This window comes from Panthera pardus, unplaced genomic scaffold (genome assembly GCF_024362965.1).
Source record: "Panthera pardus isolate Hobbes unplaced genomic scaffold, ASM2436296v1 HiC_scaffold_21, whole genome shotgun sequence".
NCBI lineage: Eukaryota > Metazoa > Chordata > Mammalia > Carnivora > Felidae > Panthera > Panthera pardus.
In genome coordinates, this window is record NW_026526777.1 from 37,166,524 (window position 1) to 37,188,645 (window position 22,122).

The 22,122-nt window shown below is 39.2% G+C and overlaps 1 protein-coding gene and 1 long non-coding RNA gene across 6 annotated transcripts in view; one reads left to right on the forward strand and one right to left on the reverse strand.

Annotated features, from left to right (window-relative positions):
- Positions 1-806: 806 nt before the first annotated feature.
- LOC128778841 (uncharacterized) lies at positions 807-2,334 on the reverse strand. Its single transcript, XR_008424626.1, has 2 exons — positions 1,556-2,334; positions 807-1,222 (listed from the first exon to the last, which is right to left on the reverse strand). It is a non-coding gene; the product is annotated as an uncharacterized LOC128778841 (long non-coding RNA).
- Positions 2,335-2,506: 172 nt separating this feature from the next.
- RCOR3 (REST corepressor 3) overlaps positions 2,507-22,122 on the forward strand; it is a 53,005-nt gene continuing 33,389 nt past the window's right edge. The window contains exons 1-7 of one of the 5 annotated variants that reach the window (XM_019429213.2): positions 2,507-2,915; positions 3,313-3,369; positions 12,252-12,329; positions 14,956-15,008; positions 16,886-17,047; positions 18,473-18,597; positions 19,353-19,431. In XM_019429213.2, coding sequence (XP_019284758.1) covers positions 2,741-2,915; positions 3,313-3,369; positions 12,252-12,329; positions 14,956-15,008; positions 16,886-17,047; positions 18,473-18,597; positions 19,353-19,431 — 729 coding nt within the window. In that variant the 5' untranslated portion in view covers positions 2,507-2,740. Of the gene's footprint in view, positions 2,916-3,312; positions 3,370-12,251; positions 12,330-12,698; positions 12,882-14,955; positions 15,009-16,885; positions 17,048-18,472; positions 18,598-19,352; positions 19,432-22,122 lie in introns of those variants that run through there. The other 4 variants (XM_019429221.2, XM_019429182.2, XM_019429192.2 and 1 more) reach the window with 4 other exon arrangements.

A 22,122-nucleotide genomic window follows, 5' to 3' on the forward strand; every position in this document is an offset into this window, starting at 1 on the left:
ATTTATTAATGCTTTCTTAAAGCTTTTTTCTTCCTTGATGATACAGACATCCCCAAGATTTTCTTCTTAGGTTTTTCCTTTTTTTAAAATACTGTTCTTGTTAACTGTCGGGAAATCATTTTAAGGCTTATTATTCTTCAGAACCAGGCCAGCTTCAGGTGCTTTCCTTTTCTTCAGGGGCAGAATAGAAAGAAAAGCCCCCATCCCTGAGGTTCTTTTCCTAAGAGTGGAATGCCCTTGTTCTGCCCTCTTTGCTTTACTCAAATAAAGTGTAGAATCTTCCTTAAGGGTTTTACTAATAATTAGAAATAAGTTACAAAAGTCCCCAAATCTTCACCATGTTCTTTCTTTTTAAATTTTTTTTAATGTTTATTCATTTTTGAGAGAGAGAGAGAGAGACAGAGCATGAGCAGGGAAGGGGCAGAGAGAGGGAGACACAGAATCTGAAACAGGCTCCAGGCTCTGAGCTGTCAGCACAGAGGCCAACGTGGGGCTCGAACTCACGGACTATGAGATCATGACCTGAGCTAAAGTCAGACGCTCAACCGACTGAGCCACCCAAGTGCCCCTCTTCACCATGTTTTAATCCTTGACTGTATGCAGAAATTCCTTTCAGTGCAAAAGAGGTTGGAAGGTGTTGCAAAATTGGGGAGTTAGAAAACATGCTGGCCAAAAGGCCTCAGAGCAATATTTATCTTTTGTGAATTCACTTAGTTCAGGGTCCGGCCTTTGCATTACTGGACCATACATGCTGAATCATGTTCATTAGAAGCTTGTGTATAAAAATAAAAATACCAATGTATTAATTTACAGTGAAAAATGTAATTGTCATAGGAAATGGCTATTTATTTCATTTGGCCAAGCCGTTCTTTCATTGTAGAAAAACCACATGGAAAATAAAATAATATTCAGACCTGCACTTATTGAGAAAAGTAAAAGAATAATAGGTTTAGTTGTATGCCTTAATGGAATCACATAAAACTTTGATAGAGCAAACTACCTCCACTATCAGAACAAGATAGGTTTTGTACCTGCTCAGGAGACTTTCCCTTTAGACAGGGATCTTGCCAAATTATTTACTTCCCAGGCTTTTTTTTTGTTTGTTTGTTTCTTGGCTAAATTCCTGATTGAGGCATTCCTGCTTTAGGTATGTTACTGCTTTCAGTGAAGTCTTGGGCTGGCCAGAGAGGCTTATTTCTGCTTTGATCCACTCCGCATTGACCTATAACAGAATTCATACAAGACAATCTTTAAGGGTTTGGAGAAGACCTTACCTATGGATCCCAAATACTGCTTTGCATAGGTTTGCATGCTAGATGTTCACAGGAAGTCCTCAATTCTTACTGCTGAGCAAAAACAGTAAGTAAATGATAAGAGAAGCAAATCATAAATCGCTCCCAATGCCAGACAGCGTGGCACATAGCAGACATCCTCAAATCTAGTAAACGAAATATGCAGTTCCCTATTCCTTCTGGCTAAGCCAATTCAGAAAAGCATTACAGAGCACGTCGCCTGCCAGGCTGGAAACCCTGCCAGAATGCAGCTCTTGCCTCACCTCTACTGGAGGACTCCGCCCTCCCTTAGAGCTCTGCTCCAAGCCCTGACCACGGGTCAGCACGGACTGAGTAAGCACCAACTGGACAAGGCCTCGGTCCTAATTTTATTTCACCACTGACAGCACCCACTTCTAACTGAAAAAACAGCAAGACGAAAAATGGCTAAAAATAAAAAGGTGAGAAGAGAAAACGGGGGAAAGGTTAGAAAAAAAAAAAAAACACCCCAAAACACCTTTTAGCAAAATACAGCTGCACTGGTCAGCAGTGGAAACTCATCTCGGCACCCTCGGTCTCTCTAGGGAGTCAGGCCCCAGTTCCGGGATTCAGAAACAATAACTGCAGCGTCCAGATAACCATGACCGCGTCTGCTACTCAGGCCCACTGGGCCTGGAACTCGCAGGGCGCCCCGCTACACAGTCCGACTCCAGGGCGGGCAAGGGCGCGACACCAGCTCGACGGCGGCGGAGAAGCCGCGAAACCGAGCAGCCGCACCGCCACAGTCTCTCAAGGGGCCCAGGCTCCCGCCGACACCCGCCCGGCCGTCCGGACCCCCAACCCCTCGGAGAGAGGGGGGCCGCTCCTTTGACTCGGGCGCCTCGGGTCGCGGCCGCCCTTTCTCAGACTGGACGCGTTCCTTCCGCCCTAAGAGGGCAAAGAGTCCCACGCCCTCGCGTTTGCCTGCGCCCGCGCGCCAGAGCGCCCCCTAGGAAGGAAGCCCGAGAGGCGGCCGCGCCTCTGCGGCGATTTTATTAGCGCACGGTTGGGGTTGCCCGGGCTGTCGACGAGCCGGGCTTCCCCGCCCCTCCCCCTCTTCCCCTCCGCCCCTCCCCGCCCCGCGGCCGGAACCTCCCTGCGGGGCGGAGTGATACCGGCGGCGGCGTAGAGCGCGGCGCGGCCGACAGGGGCGCCCGGGACTGCGCGGGGCGGGCGGAGGGAGGAGGGGAGAGAGGCGGGGCCGGGGCGGGTTGTTGTGAGGCGACTGCGCTACTGCCGGACCGGGGCGGTTATGGCGGCTCCGTATTAACACCCTCCTCCTCCGCCTCCGCCTCCGCCGCCGCCGCCGCCGCCGTCTCCTCCTTCTCCTCCTCCTCCTCCTCTCCCTCCCGCCCTCACTCGTAAGCCATCTCCCCCTTCACCCTGACGCCTACCCCTTCCCCTCACCTTTCCCCCTCCCCTCTTCTACCATGCCCGGCATGATGGAGAAAGGGCCCGAGTTACTGGGGAAGAACCGATCGGCCAACGGCAGCGCCAAGAGCCCGGCGGGCGGCGGCGGCGGCGGCGGCGGCGCCTCGTCCACCAACGGCGGGCTGCACTACTCGGAGCCCGAGAGCGGCTGCAGCAGCGACGACGAGCACGGTGGTAGCCTCGAACTCCTCCCCGCCAGCCCGCCTGCCCCTCTCCCTCCTCCCCTCCCCCAGCCCCCTCCCCTCGCCGCGCTCCCGCCCTCCCTCCCCTCGGAGCCCGGGCGCTGCGGTAGCCTCGAACTCCCGGTGCAGTGCAGCAGCACCCCCCACGACCCCCGTCCCTCCGCCCTCGACCAATCCTCCGCCCTCGCCACCCCCCCCCGCTCCCCGCCCCCATCCGCTGCCATCTCCCGGAGTGCCCGGAGTTAATATCTTCCCATCCACCCGCCTCTTCTTTCCTCCCTCCAGCAATTTTTATATTTTATTAAGTGTCTCTTCGTTTTTCTTCTTTTCTTTCTTTTCTTTTTCTTTTTCTCTCTCTCTTTTTTTTTCTTTTTGGCATTGCTTTGCAGATGTTGGGATGAGAGTCGGAGCTGAATACCAAGCTCGGATCCCTGAATTTGATCCAGGTAGATATATTTGTTTTAAGCAAAATCCTTTCTCCCCTTTTCTGGGAATGGCTTAGGGTGGAAGGGCGGGCGAGGTAGGGGTCCGGGTGTGCGGTTGGGAGGGGATGCGGGGCTGGGATGGGCAGGCATCTGGCGGGGAGGCTGTCAGGCTTGGCAGGGCTGTGACACAGGGCGTGTGGGCAGATGTGTGCATTGCAAGGTTAACATGGTTCCTTTGGAGGCCACTTGCCCGCTGGTGGCATCGCCTTTCTGCCCCCATGAGCCTGGGGCGAGGTCGGAGAGAGCAGAGGGAGGCGGCCCTCGGCGGATTCGGGGGTCCGGGGCTGGGAAAGGAGCGGCTCCTGGGCCGAGGGCTGGAAGAGAGGGTGTGCGGGCTGCGTGTGGAAGAGCCATGCAAATGTCAATTGCCACACCGCCGGCCCCGGGGAGCGGAGGGCCGCGCTCCGCAAGGGCGGCGGATGCCGGGGGCTGCTGTCATCGGCCGAAGCCGAGGGCGAGCCCTGCCCGACCCGCGCTCACACGGGATTTTCTTTTCTTTTCTTTCTTTTTTTTTTCTTTTTGGCTAGGTGGTGTAGCTTTGGTCGAGACAGCTCTGCGGAGTGTAGGAGCCGCGGAGAGAAAGGGATGGGGGAAGGGGGTGGGGAGAAGCCAGAGGCACACCTCGCCCTCGAGCCAGCCCTGGGAAGTCAGACCACAGGACAGTGGCTGCAGCTGCCAAGGAGACATTTTCTCCCGAGCAGCCAGGTTCCAGCGTCCTCTGCCAACCCAGCTTGCGGGCTCCCTGTCTACTTTTCTCCAAACAGGCTCTCTGGCGGTCACGGGATTTCAGTCTGGACGGGGATTGGGCGAGAGTTCCGCATATGGAGGCGCCCTTGCTGGAGCCTCCCGGAGTGGAGCGGGTTTCCTTCCCCCCACCCCAGACCCTCTTCAGTGCAGGCTTTGGACAGACTTTGAAGGAGCTCTCTCATTTTTTTGTTTTTCTTTTTTGTTTTTCTTTTTTTTTTTCTTCCCTTCTCCCTTACAGTTGATCAGTTTTTTGCCCATTGCCCGCTTATAATAACATTGTGTCGAACTCTCGAGTTCTGTATTAGATATTAATTAATATGGCTTACTTGTATTTTGGGGAGGGGGTATAGCTTGTTTGCTTCATTATAGGGTGTAGATGGGTATTATCGTTCTTCCCCTGCCCATTACGGCAATGCGAACTATTTACCAACCATTTGAAGAGTTTTAGATAGCAGCTCCTCCTGTCCCAGGGGAGAGGATAAAATAATGAGTGTTAAAAGGATTGTCAAAGCAGTCTGTTTTTCAGTAGGTAAAAACAATGATACAAGAGCTCTCACTAGATCTGGGTTGCCTTCTAAATGACATAGCTGTTAATAGATTTTATTCAGAAGCTATCAAATGTGTGTGCTGGTGGGCTTAAATAATTTTAAATGTTTTGTGAAATTAATTTTGTTTATTGATGCAACTAGTAGGTGGATGACACTTTCACATTACTATGCTGCCTCAGGTATTGACATTTGGAAAAAGCATGCTTTGGCTTAAGATACATTGATTTCAGTTCCCAGCTGTTTAATTTTTGTGCTCTGAGCAAGCCAGTGGCCTTCCCTGTTCCTTAGTTTCCTAGCTGTAAAATGGAAATAAAAAAACTTCATGGAATTCTTATAAGGAATACATGACTGGGCATGTGGGAGTTATTCAGTAAAGGTTAAATTTCATAATTAGGAAGAATGATTCTGCATACACTTATACCTTTCTGATTTGGGGCTTTCGTTGGTACTCTGCTTTTTGGGGAAATGATAAACTTACTTACAGATTAGAACTCAACAGTCAGAACTGTTCATAAGTTAATAAACATTTATCTTTTTGCTCCATTAGGTAGGTTTATATTTCATAGACAGCTGTACACAGGTAGATTAGGTGGTCTTGTGTGTAAAACCCAGGCTTCTCGCTGGAACCCATTTATACATGCCATGGCATAGACCACTGTAAAGGTTTTTCTTTTGTTTTGTTTTTTGCTTTTTAGTCATATTTTCAATTTACTTAGGTTACAATTGATACTCTTTATTAGAATAAGGATATATGTCCTATTTTAAAACCTCATCTAGACGTTTTCTCCTTAATCATCTGCAGAAGAATACTGAGCCCAAGGACACAACTAAAACCAGTTATCATTTAAACCTAGGTGGACTTTTCTATGGCCATCGTAAGCAAATCTTGTCAAACATGAAGATTATCAGTTGTTAGATACTTTTTACGAGGAAGTATTGAACCTCTACACCTTTCAACATAGTACCATTGTCTATTTTATTCTGAGTGTTGTACTGTTGTGTGAAGTTTCTACTTCATATCAATTCAATGTAATTCACTGAGAAATTAAAACATTTCATTGGAAAAAGGAAAAGAGATCTTCATTAATTAATGATAGAAATTGAGAAATGGTCATTTCCTGTCTCCTTTTCTCTTCTTCAGAACATCATCTTTAGTCTTGTTAACCACTTCATAGAGTTTATTCACCAGTAACCATGCAAGCTATTTGGAAGAAAAATTCCTTAGCTACCAAGATTATTATGATCAGAATATAGGAAAATTAAAAGAGGATTCGGGTGTGTCTGGAGGATATTTTTATTGGGGGAGATGATAGTGATGGTAGAAATCAAACACAGAATGACTTACTAAAATGGGTATTTTAAAAAATATGAGAAGAAGTGTGATTTAAGTTGGAATTACTGAATATAGGAGATTAGGAATAGTTTATGTTAATTAACAGATCATTGCTAAAAAGACCTTCATAAAAATTTACTAATTGGATTTGATTATTTTCTTAGGTGCCTTTTTTTTTTTTTTTTTTTTTTAGATTTTTCGCTAGGTCTTCCCAACTTTTATTTAGTGCCTCCTGACTATTCATCAATCAAGGAGGAGCAGTTTCCTGTGGTGATTATAGCCTCAAATCGTATTGTATGCCTCTTAGTTAATAGGGCCTAGTGACCTCGATGACCCATCTGATGTATCCAGACCTTTGTTTTCTCATGTGTCAATGGGAGATAATGTTAACTATATCATAAGATTAGGTGAAAATTAATGTCTATAAAGCAGCGGTCTACAGATGTTTTGCTTGTATATCCATAAAAGAATTTTCAAAAAAAATATTTTCTTACATATTTTTGACATCTATCACTTGTTGCTGTGTTTAAATAGTTGAAAAACATTATCTCCAGTGTATTGAAAATATTAACACTTTGAAATAAAGTTGTTATACCTTATTTTAAGTGTATGAGATTAAATTTACTGCAGTAATATGATAATATCTATTTATAAAAAGTATGAAATGGGGCACCTGTGTGGCGCAGTCAGTTAATCTTCCAATTGACCTCAGCCCAGATCTAGATCTCTGTGTCATGAGTTCAAGCCCCGCATTAGGCTCTGCACTTGGTGAGGAGCCTACTTTAAAAAAAAAAGAATGAATAGGCTCACAGTCTGAAAGTTTACATTTTTCCTTCTTATCTTTTACATCGTTTCCGTGCATTTTCCCCACAGGATTTTATATTTTTTTGCTTGAAAGTGCTTTATTGATCTCTACCACTGTAATATGTATTCTTGTGAACCTAAGGTTCTAAGTGTTAAGTCTCTTCTGATTTGAATGATTACAATTATTGTGTAATTGATTGAAATTGTAATAGCTATGATGCCTTGAGTAAAGGAGAGCCTTGCAAACACCCTTTGTTTGGCACTATGGAGGTTTAAGATTTTAGGCAGTATACTCTTGTCAGATGTGGGAGGGGGTGAGAGCTGCTTTTTTAAGTGAGAGAAGGTATTTGTGAAGAGGGTCAGAGTAGAATGAGCATACAGCTTAGACTGCAGGTGAGTTCTTAGGCAGATTTTGTGGGAAAGGGAACATAGGGAAGTTAAAGGGAAAATTGATTCCCATAAAATCTATTTATGCTCATGTACTCCTTGGAAAGTCTTTGTTTATCCCAGTTTGAAGGTGGTGAATTAAATCTATAAATTGTAGAATGTTAAAAAATATTTGGTATGGGGGCACCTGGGTGGCTCAGTCGGTTAAGCATCCGACTTCAGCTCAGGTCATGATCTTGCGGTCCGTGAGTTCGAGCCGGGCGTCGGGCTCTGTGCAGACAGCTCAGAGCCTGGAGCCTGTTTCAGATTCTGTATCTCCCTCTCTCTCTGCCCCTCCCCTGTTCATGTTCTGTCTCTCTCTCTGTCTCAGAAATAAATAAACGTTAAAAAATTTTTAAAAATATATATTTGGTATGTCTTAATATTCTCAGTATTTAAATTCTTATTTTAGAGAGAGAGAGAATGGGGAGGAGTGGCAAAGGGGGAGAGAGAGGGAGAGAGAGAATCTTTAAAAAAAATTTTTTTTAATGTTTATTTTTGAGGGAGACGGCATGAGCGGGGGAGGGGCAGAGAGAGGGGGAGACACAGAATCTGAAGCAGGCTCCGGGCTCCGAGCTGTCAGCGCAGAGCCTGATGCAGGGCTCAAACCCACAAGCCATGAGATCATGACCTGAGCTGAAGTTGGACACTTAACCAACTGAGCCACCCAGGCACCCCTAAAGAGAGAGAGAGAGAATCTTAAGCAGGCTCCATGCTTAGCATGAAGCCTGATGTGAGGCTCAATCCCACAATCCTGGGGTCATGACCTGAGCTGAAATCAAGAGTTGGATGCTCAATCAACTGAGCCACCCAGGCACCCCAGGATTTAAGTTCTTTATATAGACTATGTATCCCAGGATTTCAGTCAAAATCCTTATTTTAAATGTCTTAAATCTGAGAAGAAATAGAAGATTTTTATTTTTGTACCTATTTTGAAATTTCCTATAGATGTCGAAATCCTGGCTTATCAGAATTATACCTTTGGTTTTTAGTTGTTGGTTTTTCCCAGTTGGTCTCATAAATGTACTTTATCAACTGCAGTTAAGGATATCTAAAACATTTCAAAAGGATTAAGTTTTTAAGTGTTTCATGCTTTTAAAAACTGTTTAATAATTTTGTTTTCAGAACTGTCCTGCTACTATATAGTTTTTTTACATGATGGTAGCTTGCTGTCTAGGTTTCTATTTGTTTTTTCATCTCTTTAGAAGATAGGATACTTCTAAGACTGGATTATTTTGTGGTGAGTCAAGTTTGATTCTCAGTATTATTTCTGAGTACCAGACAGTTTGGGGATACAATGTTAAATATTAGTACACATAAAAGAAAAATAACCATTGAGTTTATGTCCTTTTAATATTTTTGTTCACCTTTTATAATGGAAAGGATAAAACTTTATGGGATGCAAAGCATCCTGCGGGGTACATTGTTTTTAATAATACAAGTTACTTTCTCCTCTTCTTTTGTAGGAGAGGAGTCAGGTCTGAGTTGCTAGTCACTTCAGCTATCCAATCTCATTTTCAAGGGGTTGGTGAGAGAAGGCATCAGCTGTTTGTGTTCATTTATGTTGTTATCTGATTGATACGGTGACTAGAACCCGTTTCAGAGATAGAAGGGAACTCAAGAAAGAACTGTTTTCAATAAGCATATACTTATGCTTAGAAATGTCCTAGGTAAAGCTTACTAGATGCTGGGTACTTTGCATACATTAATTCGTAAATTTTTTTTAAGTTTATTTTTGAGAGAGAGAGAGAGAGAACACTAGCAGTGGAGGGGCAGGGAAAGAGAAGGAGAGGTACAGAATCCAAAGTAAGCTCCAGGTTCTGGGCTGTCAGCACAGAGCCCAACATGGGGGCTTGAACCCACAAGCCGTGACATCATGACCTGAGCCAAAGTCAGACGGTTAACTGACTTAGCCACTCAAGTGCCCCATAATTCATTAATGTTTAAATAATACTACGAAGTAGGTACTCTCATCATCGTGGCTTTTTTTTTTTTAATGTTTTATTTATTTTTGAGAGAGAGAGTGCAGGGGGAGGGAGAGGCAGAGAGAGAAGGAGACACAGAATATGAAGCAGGCTCCAGGCTCTGCACTGTCAGCACAGAGCCTGATGTAGGTAGGGCTTGAACTCATACCACGGGATAATGATCTGAGCCAATGTCGGACACTTAACTCACTGAGTCACCCAGGCAACCCTCATTATCCATGTTTTTAAAGAAGAGTTTAAACTGAGGCACAGACAGCATAGATAAATTTCCCCAAGATGATAAAGCTAGGAAGTGGCAGAGGTTGGATTCAAACTTGGAGTCTGGCTGTATAATGGTTACACTCTTAACCATTATGCTAAAATATCTCATTTCCTATGAACATCAATCATCTCTTAAGCCTAGTTGACACATACATGATTGAAAATGGTGAAGTCTAGTTCAAGGGTTAGGAAAAGAACATTGTGAAATGCCTAATTAGGCATTCTCTACTACCAGACATGATTACTCTCCCTTATTAGCACCACCCCCCTACCCCCATATTAGAAGAGCTGTTAGTCCTCACAGTTTGGATGTCAGTTTTTGTCAGATCAGGCCCTTAATTACAGTGCTAAGAATTTTTTTGGAAACTTAACTGTTATTCTTCATAGGGAAAAATACAAAAAAAAAAAGTTTATATCTGTGTAAGGAGAGACATTTCAGGAAGATATTTTAATTAAGATTTTCTTTAATGCAAGAATCAAATGCAAGGAAATATGTTTAAATATTAAGCATGATGTGCTCTTAAGACTTGAGACTTATGGAAACCTTTGTTGCATTCCTTATTCTATTAAGTAGGATTTAAATTATCTTATTGTCATAATCCATTGTGAAAAAGGATCAGTGCCATGTTAAAGATTTGAAATTTAGAATACTCACTAGAAATAGCAGTAGATAAAAGGTTTCTAACACTTAGATAGCATGTCTGTTTTATTTCCATCAAGTGGCTGCCTGTTTTGCTTTTGTGTTTGTATTTTATGTGGTTAGAAATTTAATTTAGATCTTACTTTTGAAGTCTTTTTTTTAAAAAACCTGGAATTTGTTTTCATTGAATATGAATTTTTCATAATGTACTTCTAACTTGCATTTTTGTAAATTTTCAGCTTTTATTTTTGTCCTCTTTTATTAAAGATACTCCTGACAGGGATGCCTGGGTGGCTCAGTTGGGTAAGCATCCAACTTTGGCTCATGTCATGATCTCACAGTTCGTGGGATTGAGCCCCGCGTCAGGCTCTGTGCTGACAGCTCGGAGCCTGGAGCCTGCTTTGGATTCTGTGTCTCCCTGTCTCTGTGCTCTTCCCCTGCTTGCACTCTGTGTGTGTGTGTCTCTCTCTCTCAAAAATGAATAAAGATTTTTTAAAAAACCTTTTTTTGAAGACCTTTATGACAAAATGCAGTAGGTTTTGCTTTTCGATTCACTTGTAATTATGGTTTTTCTACTACTTTGGTAGTGTTCCCTCATTTCAGATTTCTCCATCCTTAATTTTTCCTTACAGTAAAACACATATATTTTTTCAACAATTTTAGCTTCATATATATCACATATATCATTCTCTAACTATAATTTGTTGATTGAATATACAGTAGTGATGTGTAATGATTCTCCAAAAATTGAAAACTACTGAACTATATTAAATTATTGTTGGATAGATAACTTCTCTAGTTTGAGATTGTAGTAGTAGTTCTTTACCCCTGGAAGTGAATGTTGTTTGTTCCAAATATCTTATAACTTTATGAATGATTACAGTTGAACCTGAGAATTCTGTTAATGTTTTATGTGAACAATTTTGGAATTCTTGCCATTAGTGGTGGTAGCTATCAACACCTCATAAAAGTCAGTTATGACATATTCATACACAAGTCTTCAAGTGAGTAGGTGGCAACAATGCTTCATTTCTTGATGGTTTTAATTAACTTGAATGCACCTAGGAATTAGAAGCCAGAAAAAGACCACCAAGTAATTAAAAGACAGAACCCACGGGCATGTACTTGGCATTGGGATAGCTGTGTCAGCCTTACATCCATTCTGTGCTTAATTTACATGCAGTTCCAGTAGAGCTTGATTTTTCTGACTTTTTAGATTATAACAGATTAGAAATAAGAAACAGTAATGGCGTGCATCTACGTTAGAGGTAGACTCTCAGGTTACATTTCAACAGCATTATTAACTTTTACAGTTTTTTACTTTGTTTTCCTCTTACACAGAGTACATACTTTTATAAATATAAACTGTAATAAATGAAGTTAATGCTGAAAAAGAATAGCTGGCAGATTCACAAGGAATAAGACTAAATAAAAACCTTAAAAAGCAGGCATAAGTATTTTTAAATTATGGTAATCTTGGCCCATTTAGATATGGGGCAAAACAGAAATAAGTTACCACCTGATGTATTCTCTAGTTTTTAAAGTCAGAATTGGGGCACCTGGGTGGCTCAGTCAGTTGAGTGCCCAATTCTTGATTTCAGCTCAGGTGATAATCTTGTGGTTTGCGGGATCCAGCCCCCTGTTGGGCTGTCTGCTGACATTGTGGAGCCTGCTTGGGATACTCTCCCTCTCCCTCTGCCCCTTCCCCGCTCATGCTCTCTCTCTCTCAAAAATAAATAAACTTAAAAAAAAAAGTTTTTAATGATCCCTAAGTAATGTACAGAAGATCAAACCAGGTTTATTACCTGCCAAGAATTAGGGCTATATAATGTACTCAAGAAAGTTTTTTTTTTTTTTTTTTAATTTAAAGAGTGTAAACTTTATTGGGGGTAAATTGTAGTGTTTGTGAAATTTTCTTCAATTCCATAAATGAAATATTTAGTATATTTAATGTGAGCCTGTTTTCCTTCTGTTTCCCTGTACTTTCTTTGTCCTTTTGCAGGTACTATACTAAAATAGAGATAAAGCTTGCTTTGTTTATATTTATTTTGAATGTAAATAAAATCCATCATATTTAAAGTAATCAATTTTTTCCCCAGGTGCTACAAAATACACAGATAAAGACAATGGAGGAATGCTTGTATGGTCTCCGTATCACAGTATCCCAGATACCAAATGTAAGTTTTCGGAAATTGAATGTTATGTCCATAGGGATCTATCAACCAATTCAAAATCCAACCTGTATTTGTTTTGGGTTGCTTAGATTCTCGTAAGAAAACGGTTTGCTTTTGTTTTGTTTTGTGTTTTGATGGAGGTTGTTCTATTAGAATGTTTTTCCTTTTGAAAGATAGTGGGTTGATCGTTCCAATTTGTGTCAGTCCCAGGAAGACTGAAAATACCTAGGATCTGATGGCATTGCTGCTTAAATCCTCAAGCAGGGGAGGGAGTTACTATGTAGACATCTGCACAGGCTTTTCCTCAGTATATGGAGCTGTAAAGAAATGCCTTCAAACTTCAAAGACCCCACTATCATTACCATTTTAAAGAGGAAAGGGGAAAGAACTGACTTCAGCAGCCATCAATCAGGTCATCTTTGAGCTCTCCATTTCTGGACGGAGACCTTCTGGATCATTGACCATGCACTTCTTGAATCATGGTGTGGCTTTAGACTTCAATGTGATGTAGCGGACCTGATCCTTTGCGGCACATCAGATATAGGAAACGTGCAGGTAACAAAACTAAGATACCCACCCCTCCATTCAGTTATCATTGAATTTGTTAAAACCCAAACAAAAACCACCACACAGTTATTCTTGCAGCTATAAAATAAGCTTGTCTTTTAAAAATATTTGCTAAATCTTAAAGATGTCCCATGATGGTTTATTTAGTCCCATGAAAATTAATGATGTCTTATATATCATGTGCATAAGGCTAAGCATACTTATTGATGCAATAAGAGAACTAAAAATGGAAGATCGAGTATTATGTTGCATACCTGATAATTCCTATTTGAGAGCTTTGGAATACCAACAAAAAGGTCTAGCTGGTAATCTAGGAGTTACATGCCCTTGAGGCATTCTTAACAGAAAACACAAAATTGTACATTTGGCCTGGGACTGTATACTGAGAAACCTGAAGGAGATTATCAGATTTCTCTGGTTCAGTTCTCATTACAAGCAAAGGTTTTCATTCATAAACTGAGCATCAGGGTATCAATGGCTTTTGCTGTCTTAGCAGTGTTTTATACAATGGTGCATTTCTTAGCAAAGTGGAAAACAAAATTCAGAAAGCCACCATATCCTGATTGTGTGGTATCCATGTAGAATGTCCTAGACTGAACATCTAGTGCAGTGGTTTTCAGCCCTGGAGTCGTTTTGCATTGGAGTCGTTTGGGGGAACTTTTAAAAAACAGTACTGATGTCTAGTCTCTATCTCAAACCAATTAAATCAGAATCTTTAGGGGTGGAGTCTGGACTTACTTTTTAAAAGCTTCCTCACTGATTCTATGCATAGCCCAGGTTGAAAACCACAAGTTAACTGGTATTGGTTAGCCTTCTGTTTATAGAACTGTAAGACATTTTTGTTAAAGTTAATCAGCATGTATTTAGACCTGTCTTGTGTTTTAATGCTATGTGAAGTTCTAAATGAAATATAATATTTGGGTTTTCTGCACCAATATTTGGATCCCTGCACTAGGGAACTATATAGTAGCATCCATAAAAAATAGTTGTTATTCTAACAACATTATTGTTATAATATCTTATTTATATATTAAGCTATATTATATTGACTACTAATAATAGCAAACTCATATAAAGTACCTAAAATTATGTCAGTTGTTATTCTAAGCATTTGATGTATATTAGCTCATTTAATCCTAGGAAGAAGATACTGTTTTAAAGTGAGGAAATTAAGGTACGAAAAGGTCAAGTTAATTGCCTAAAGTCAAAAAGCTAGCAGCAAGGCTGAGAATCAAGCCCTGGTAAACTAGCTGTTCTGGGATCAGAATTCTTAACCTCTGCTTCTCCAAATACACTAAAGGAGAATTTTATATATTAAAAAATATATAATATACTCAAAAAAGGATCAAACAGGAGTGACTATATGGATTTCACATAAAACCGAGTCCTGCTGAATGTGAAATGGCAGATGTCTCAGCAATGAGGCCTTGAAATACCTAGTATATAATCATTGAAGCTGTGCTTATCTAAGTAATTCTGTTGGCTTGATTACATATGGAAGTTGAATGAAAATGGAATATTTAGACACCTTCTATATGGCCTGCAGGAAGAGCTGAAGAAAATTTAGGGATACTGAAGCACACTTAAATGCGTTGTTATTATGTATAGCTGGCAAAACCATACATAAACTGTCCTTTGTACAGTGATCAGAAAGGGGAAGGTAAAGACTTGGGCCAACTCTTACTACAAGGTGGGATCTGAAACAGCTAAGTCTCTTCAAATAAAGATTGCAACAGAAAATGAAGAAATTATCCAATATTTTACATGTATTAGGCTCTATAGACTACATACCAATTGGTCTTTTTTGTACACAAAAATACTTGTGTAATGTCATTGCATTTAGTACATACGTGCTGTATAATCATAGCTATAAATCATAGTAGGTAAAATTTTAAACCAAGTAAGCTTCTAATCCTGTTCCTAGAAGTAAAAGTCTTTTTTTTTTTTTGTAATGACTTCATGGAAAATGAATTCAGCTATTTTTTTTTTACTTTGTTAAAAAATGTAGACCTGAGAAAATGAAGTAAAGAATAATTAATTATATAATATTGTTTCATTGCAGTGGATGAATATATTGCAATTGCAAAAGAGAAACATGGCTACAACGTGGAACAGGTGTGTAGAGAAATGTTCTGATATTAAAGCTTGCCTCAATACTTGCTGAATCCAAAGAATATCTCCTGGTTGTTTCTGTCCTAAGAAAGTGTAGTTGAACCAATTTTGTAGATACCACAAAAGTCCTAGCAAAGTCTGACCTTTCAGAATAAAGGATTTTGCTTTTATAAACACTATTTGTCTCAAGGACTTGAACATTTTTCTTTCATTGTTTCTGTCTGTTACTCTACTGTGAGTTCTAAAAGTATCTGAAAGCCTTTAGGATGACTCTGACAAATGTTTACCAAAAAATGGAATTGTTTGTTTATTTATTTATTTATTTATTTATTTATTTATTTATTGAGTACAGGTAATTTTCTGTGATCTTTTAATCTAAAAGACCTACAAGGTAAACTTTTTATTGAAAGAAATGTTTAAGACTTTTAAATTTTGAATAAAATAATTCATAAAGAACATTTTTAAAAATCAGATAGCTTTAAAAGGACAGGGCTCCTGGGTACCTCAGTCGATTGAGCGTCTGACTCTTGGTTTTGGCTCAGGTCATGGTCTCACGATCTCACGAGATCTCACGATCTCATGGTCCACACTGACATTTCGAGGCCTGCTTGGGATTATCTCTCCCTCTCTCTCTGCCCCTTTCCTGCTCTCTCTGTCTGTCTGTCTCCCAAAATAAAGAAATAAACTTTAAAGAAAATTAAAAAAAATAAAAGATCTATATAGCAGATGGTTCATTATCTCTAATAATGAGGGAATGAAGAATATGAAAAATTAAAAATGAAATAAGAGATTTTTAAATCTCTTCAGCTAATTGTTGGAATGACCTTTATCAGAATTAATAGTAAAACAAATAAATTATTGATAACCTGTATTATTTGAGAACTAACTTTATAGTCTAACATGGTTAAATACTAAGAAATCATTTCTGTGAAATCGAGATGTTTATCTAAATGTAGTTACCTTTTTTATGAATTTTGAAGCCTTTGATTATATATTTTGTTTTTAATTCTTGACTTTTTGTTTAATGTTTGAGGCATTAATCCTTGAAAATGTGACAGCACATATGTTAATTTTCTTATTCATTTTAAAGGAGTATTACCAAAGTACAAAAATTAATTTTAAAACTCATTATTTAAAAAGTTGCTATATCTCTTCTTAAAAAATGAAATGTGTTAGTACCTTATAGTAAAGGTAAAGGTCTGTGACTTACTTTAATCATAGAAGGGAAAGTTGTGCAATAGTTAGAAATTACCCATTTCATGCTTTCTTATGATTTGGTAAACAAGTCATTGGAGTTATTAATATGCCTCATAAAAATTTTTTGTGTATATTATGATAATGAAGAACTTTAAGAAATATATATGGTAAATAATAAGGTTGCAATTGAGGTACTCCTTGGAACTATTGAGCCGGTGATATACTTTTAAAAGGTTAATACTTAAAACATGACTATGTTTTGACTGAGCACTTCTAGTTTTGTGTTATGATTGATAGTTTCATTCCCGTATTTACTAGATATTTTTCCTTATAGCATGTTTTTCTCTACACATTGACAAATGAGTAAATGTGGGTCAGAGTCTTGATATGAGCCTACAAACCTGCTTTAGTAATTATAGTCACTCTCCTCAGCTCACTGTTTTTCCTAGATTATGCAGCAAGTGTGGTATGTAAGAACATTCACTGTTCTGAGGCCCTGTTTTAAAAGAAATAAATAAATGAGGTCTGCTACCTGGGCATCCTTGATTAAAAGCCCCAAACTGTGAGTGTATTTTCAGTTGAAGTATTAGGCTTAAGATTTTAACCTAATTTGTGTTTAACTCTCTTAAGTGTGATGGAACATAAGTCCATTAAAACCAAAGGGGAATGATTTCTCTTCAAAGGCACTTGGCATGTTGTTCTGGCATAAACATAACATTGAGAAGTCCCTTGCTGATCTCCCTAATTTCACTCCCTTTCCGGATGAGTGGACAGTGGAAGATAAAGTCCTGTTTGAACAAGCCTTTAGTTTTCATGGGAAAAGCTTTCACAGGATTCAGCAAATGGTATGGTAATTTTGGTTTTACTGTGTTTCATACCTGAAAGATATCTTATGCTATGATTAAACACTTTCTGATTATTAAATACAAAAAAGTTTTCAGTCTAATTTCCATTTTTAAAAATATCTGACATTTAAAATACCTATATACTTGCTTATGGTCCTATTTTCTACAGCCATTCTAAAGCATGACAGTTAATGTGCTATTTCATTATAAGTCATGTTTTGTTTTGGCTTAAATATATGTGTAATAGAGTTATTAAATGTGCTTGTTCTAGGGAAAAAATCATAATTTCAATTTTATTTTTAAATGTTTCATTTTTTAACATTAGGATTTTATTTTCTAATTTATATTCCTTTGGATATGAAAATCAATTTTTAAAGTTCTGTATTTCAATATTGCACAGGTGCTGTTGCTTTTTTTTAAGGAGAAAAACGCTTTATTTCTATTTTTTAAATTTTTAGTATGGTGTCAAAATAATATAAACCTGAGAAGTTGCTGCATTAATGGATGAATGGATGAAAAATTATATAATGTTTACAAATATATATAAGTGTGTTCCATTAACTGAAGAGAGCCTTTTTGATTGGGAGTGCGTATCCTTGTTTGCTAGGATGACAAATCAGTGCATGATCGTTAGTCATTTTAATACCCAAAGACTTTATTTGGCAGCTAAAGTCTGTTTGTATTATTTATCATCTTAAAACCTGGATTTAAAACAAAATGATTAAAAGAATTCATTGTTAAGAATTGAATAGCTTTTCTTGAAAACATTAATGATAAGTGACAGAAGCCAGATATAAAAGGTCACATATTGTATGATTCCATTTATATGAAAGGTCCAAAATAGGAAAATCCATAGAGATGGGAAGTAGATTACTAGTTGCCAGAGACTGGGATAAGAGAAGACCAAGGAGTAACTGCTAATGGGTATGGGGTTTCTTTTTGAAGTTATGGAAATGTCTGGAATTGAAGAGTGATGGTTGCATAACTTAGCAAATATACTAGAAACCACTGAATTGTAAACTTTAAATGGGTGAATTTCCTGGTATATTAATTATGTATCAATTTAAAAATTCCAATTTATAGAGGAGGGAAAAAGTAACTCTTTAAGGGAAATATGTATGAAATGCTAACATCAGACTGGGGGACATCTAGGTGCATTGTTACCATGTTAGTTTGTGACATTCTTCTCTCCCCTCCCCCCTCAGAACAAATAGGAATAGTCATTCAGAAATGTCAGTGACACAGGTGTGACGGTTTCCTGTGACTGTAACAGCACTTTTTAGTTCTATAATTCATAAAGGTACCCATGAAAATATTTTTCATCTATCACTTTAAGTATCAAAGAATAATATCAGAAATATTATTCATTCTGTTAATCAGTTTATGAATTAAACTTGCTGATATTGACATGATTTTTTTTTCAAGCTTCCAGATAAGACAATTGCTAGCCTTGTAAAATATTACTATTCCTGGAAAAAAACCCGATCTAGGACAAGCTTGATGGATCGCCAGGCTCGTAAACTAGCCAATAGACATAATCAGGGTGACAGGTAGGTTGGATGCTTTTATATAGTTATATTGCTAGGGACATTGGATTGGATTGCTTACATTTCCCAAGGCAGAAAAATTATCACAACACATTGTAAATACTTTTTAACCTTACATTCATGTTTCTGCTCTGACAGGAAGAGTTGAGTGATCAGAAGTCTTAAGAACAAGAACTTTCTGCAACTCTTTCACTGTTAGTCATAGCCAGCAAACTTGCAGCTGAGTTATATTGGAGCTGTGTTTAACTGTACTCATGATAGCTTTCTTTTAGTATTGCTGTATTCAATACATATTTTAGAATACATTAAGAAGTGTATTCTCTAGAACATGGCTTGCCTGAGTACAGTAACCTGAGTAATTGAAATCCACATTATTTCACCACTTTCTGGTGATATAAAATCATTTTGCTTCCTGGTGTTTGTCTTTATCCTCCAACTGGAGAACTGAAATCATGAGTATTATATCAAATTAATATATGTGTTCTCTTTCCCAATGATACTCTTTCTAAATATTTTTCCTATTGGGTCTCTGCTTTTTAGGTAGAAATGTTTGCTAAGATGATTATATGTGCCCAAAAGGATCAATGTTTCCAAATACTACAGAAATTTAAATTATAGAAGCTCATCTTCCCAAAGACAGCTCATGTTTTGTTGGGGAATATTTAGTGAGATTATTGGCAAGGTGTATTGCAATTTGATAAGAGCCCTGGAATAGAATAAAAATGGAATTAAGTTTACTGATCTTTGTTTCTTCTCAGCGATGATGATGTGGAAGAAACACACCCAATGGATGGAAATGATAGTGATTATGATCCAAAAAAAGAAGCCAAGAAAGAGGTAATGATGATCATTAGAGTGCTTATAGTTGTTCTACAAATCCATGCAAAAAAGAATGAATCGTATTTCATGTTAAGGAAAACATTTTTATATAATGGCATAGGAAGTAGTAAGTTTCAGTGTTAGAGGTTTTTGAAAAAAAAAAAAGTAATATCTAGAACTCCTAGTTAGCCAATAGTTTAAATAATTGTTGGCAGGGGGGGACACCTTGTGGCTCGGTCAGTTAAGCATGCCACTCTTGGTTTTGGCTCAGGTCATGATCTTGTGGTGGTGAAATCGAGCCCTGCGTCAGGCTCTGTGCTGGCAGCAAGGAGCCTGGTTGGGATTCTCTCTCTCCTGCTCTCTGCCCCTCCTCTGTGCACACTCTCTTACAATAAGTAAATTAAAAAAAAAAAAATTGCTGGGTTATCTCATCCACTTAGAAGTGTAAAAGCCCTGCCACAATCCCTAGTCTTTAATCCAGAGAAAAGAAAACCACCCTCAGATGATATAATATGAGTATAGTATAGCGTAAAATTACGCTTTCTGGTTTTGTTACACAGTTTTTCTTGAAAATACTTTTTTTGTTCCATGTTATAGCAAATTAGAAATTACAGATCTTTCTCAGTCTATAATGGGGTTACATCCCAATAAACTCATTGTAAGTTGAAAATATTGAAGTCAAAAATGAAATTTAATACACCTGATCTAGCGAATAGTATCCCTTAGCCTAGCCTAACTTAAACATGCTCAGAACATACATTAGCCTACAGTTGGGCAAAATTATCTAGTACAGAGCCTATTTTATAATATAGTGTTGAATATTTCATGTAATTGAATACTGTACCAAAAGGACAAAATAGAATGGCTGTCAGTGAATCAGTTGTTTACCCTCGTGATTGCGTGGGTGGCTGGGAGCTGCAGCTCACTGCCACTGCCCGGCATCACGAGAGAGCATCATACTGCGTATTACTAGCTCGGGAAAAGGAGCATCCGAAGTCCAGTTTTTGTTGAATGCCTGTGGCTTTCACACCATCGTAAAGTTGAAAAATTGTAACTGGAACCATCATAAATTGGGGACTGTCTGTAGTAGTGGTATACTGATAGCAGTGAAACTTAAAAGCGGCCTCAAAGGAAGAGATGGAAGAATCCCCAGCTAGAAAAGCACCCATATTCCTCAAAATGATAATAATGATAACTTAAAGTTACTAAGCAAAGGCTAAATTGTTATACACACTCATTTATAAAAGCAAGGAATTATGTAATGGTACAAAATAGACCCAATATTGAAGGGTAAAAGATTGTGTTATAGACAGTTGTGGAATGGTGAAACTGAAATTGGGAGACAGAATGTGACCTCATCCTGTTTAATGACCCCTATTCCTCTTAAGGAACTCACTGCCGTGGCCTATCCTGGCCCTTGGCCATCATCTTAATTTTTTTTTTTTTTTTAACGTTTATTTATTTTTGAGACAGAGAGAGACAGAGCATGAACGGGGGAGGGTCAGAGAGAGAGGGAGACACAGAATCTGAAACGGGCTCCAGGCTCTGAGCCATCAGCCCAGAGCCCGACGCGGGGCTCGAACTCACGGACCGCGAGATCGTGACCTGGCTGAAGTCGGACGCTTAACCGACTGAGCCACCCAGGCGCCCCCCTTGGCCATCATCTTAAATTCTCATCAGTGACAACTTAAGGATCCTACTCTTGCCTCAATTTGATATGTAACTAATTTTCTTACTACTGCTAAATGTTTTCAAATTACTTGATTCCTTAATTTTTTTCCAAGTCTGCCTTGTTTCCCTGAGCTATAGACCCAAGGATCAACTACTTAAATTGCTCTCTTCCTAGTATCTTTAAGTCCCCATGTCCCTATTTTGCATACCTTCCCTAACCCTGTAAACCCACACTGCTTCATCAGTTGCTGTTCTTGGTCTGAGAGGCACAGCAGGAGAACATGGCACAATCATGTAAATTGTTGCTACTTAGAAAAAATAGCTTCAGGTCTCTGTGTAGTCCTTAATGCCTGTTTTTAACCTCTCAGCCTCCAGGTTTTCCATTGGTAAAATGAAAATAAGAATTGTTCTGGGAATCAGAGAGGTAATATGTATAGAATCACTTAGAGTACCCAGGACATAATAAATCCTGAATAAAAGTTGCTGGTTTTCTGTATACATCATCTACCGCTTCTCCCCCGCCCAAAATCTCAGCAGAGAACTTCACCTACTCCACAGAGAAAATATCAAGCAGGAGCTCCCTTACATTCCAGCAAAGTTTTTGAAGTCAGGGACTGAGTTACATTGTGTATCTTGTATCTCCTAGCACGTTACACAGTACTCATTGTCCACTTCTTTGTCAGTATTTGAGGTGATCAGACTTTAAAAAAAATGTTACAGATCTGTCAGTATGAAATGATATCAGGAACATTTACTGAATGAAGTCTGCCTAAATGCCTGTCTCACACAGTAACAAAGGTCCCTTCCCTTGTGCTATAATTCCATTGCTTGTTTGATCCCGTCTATCCTTTCATGTCACATCTAGAACTTTTCCCATTAGTTATCCCTCTCTATGCCATATTTTCAGCCTTTTCTCTTTTTTTAAAAAATTTTTTTAATGTTTATTTTTGAGAGAGAGAGCGTGAGTGGAGAAGAGGCAGAGAGAGAGGGAGACACAGAATCTGAAGCAGGCTCCAGGCTCTGAGCTGTCAACACAGA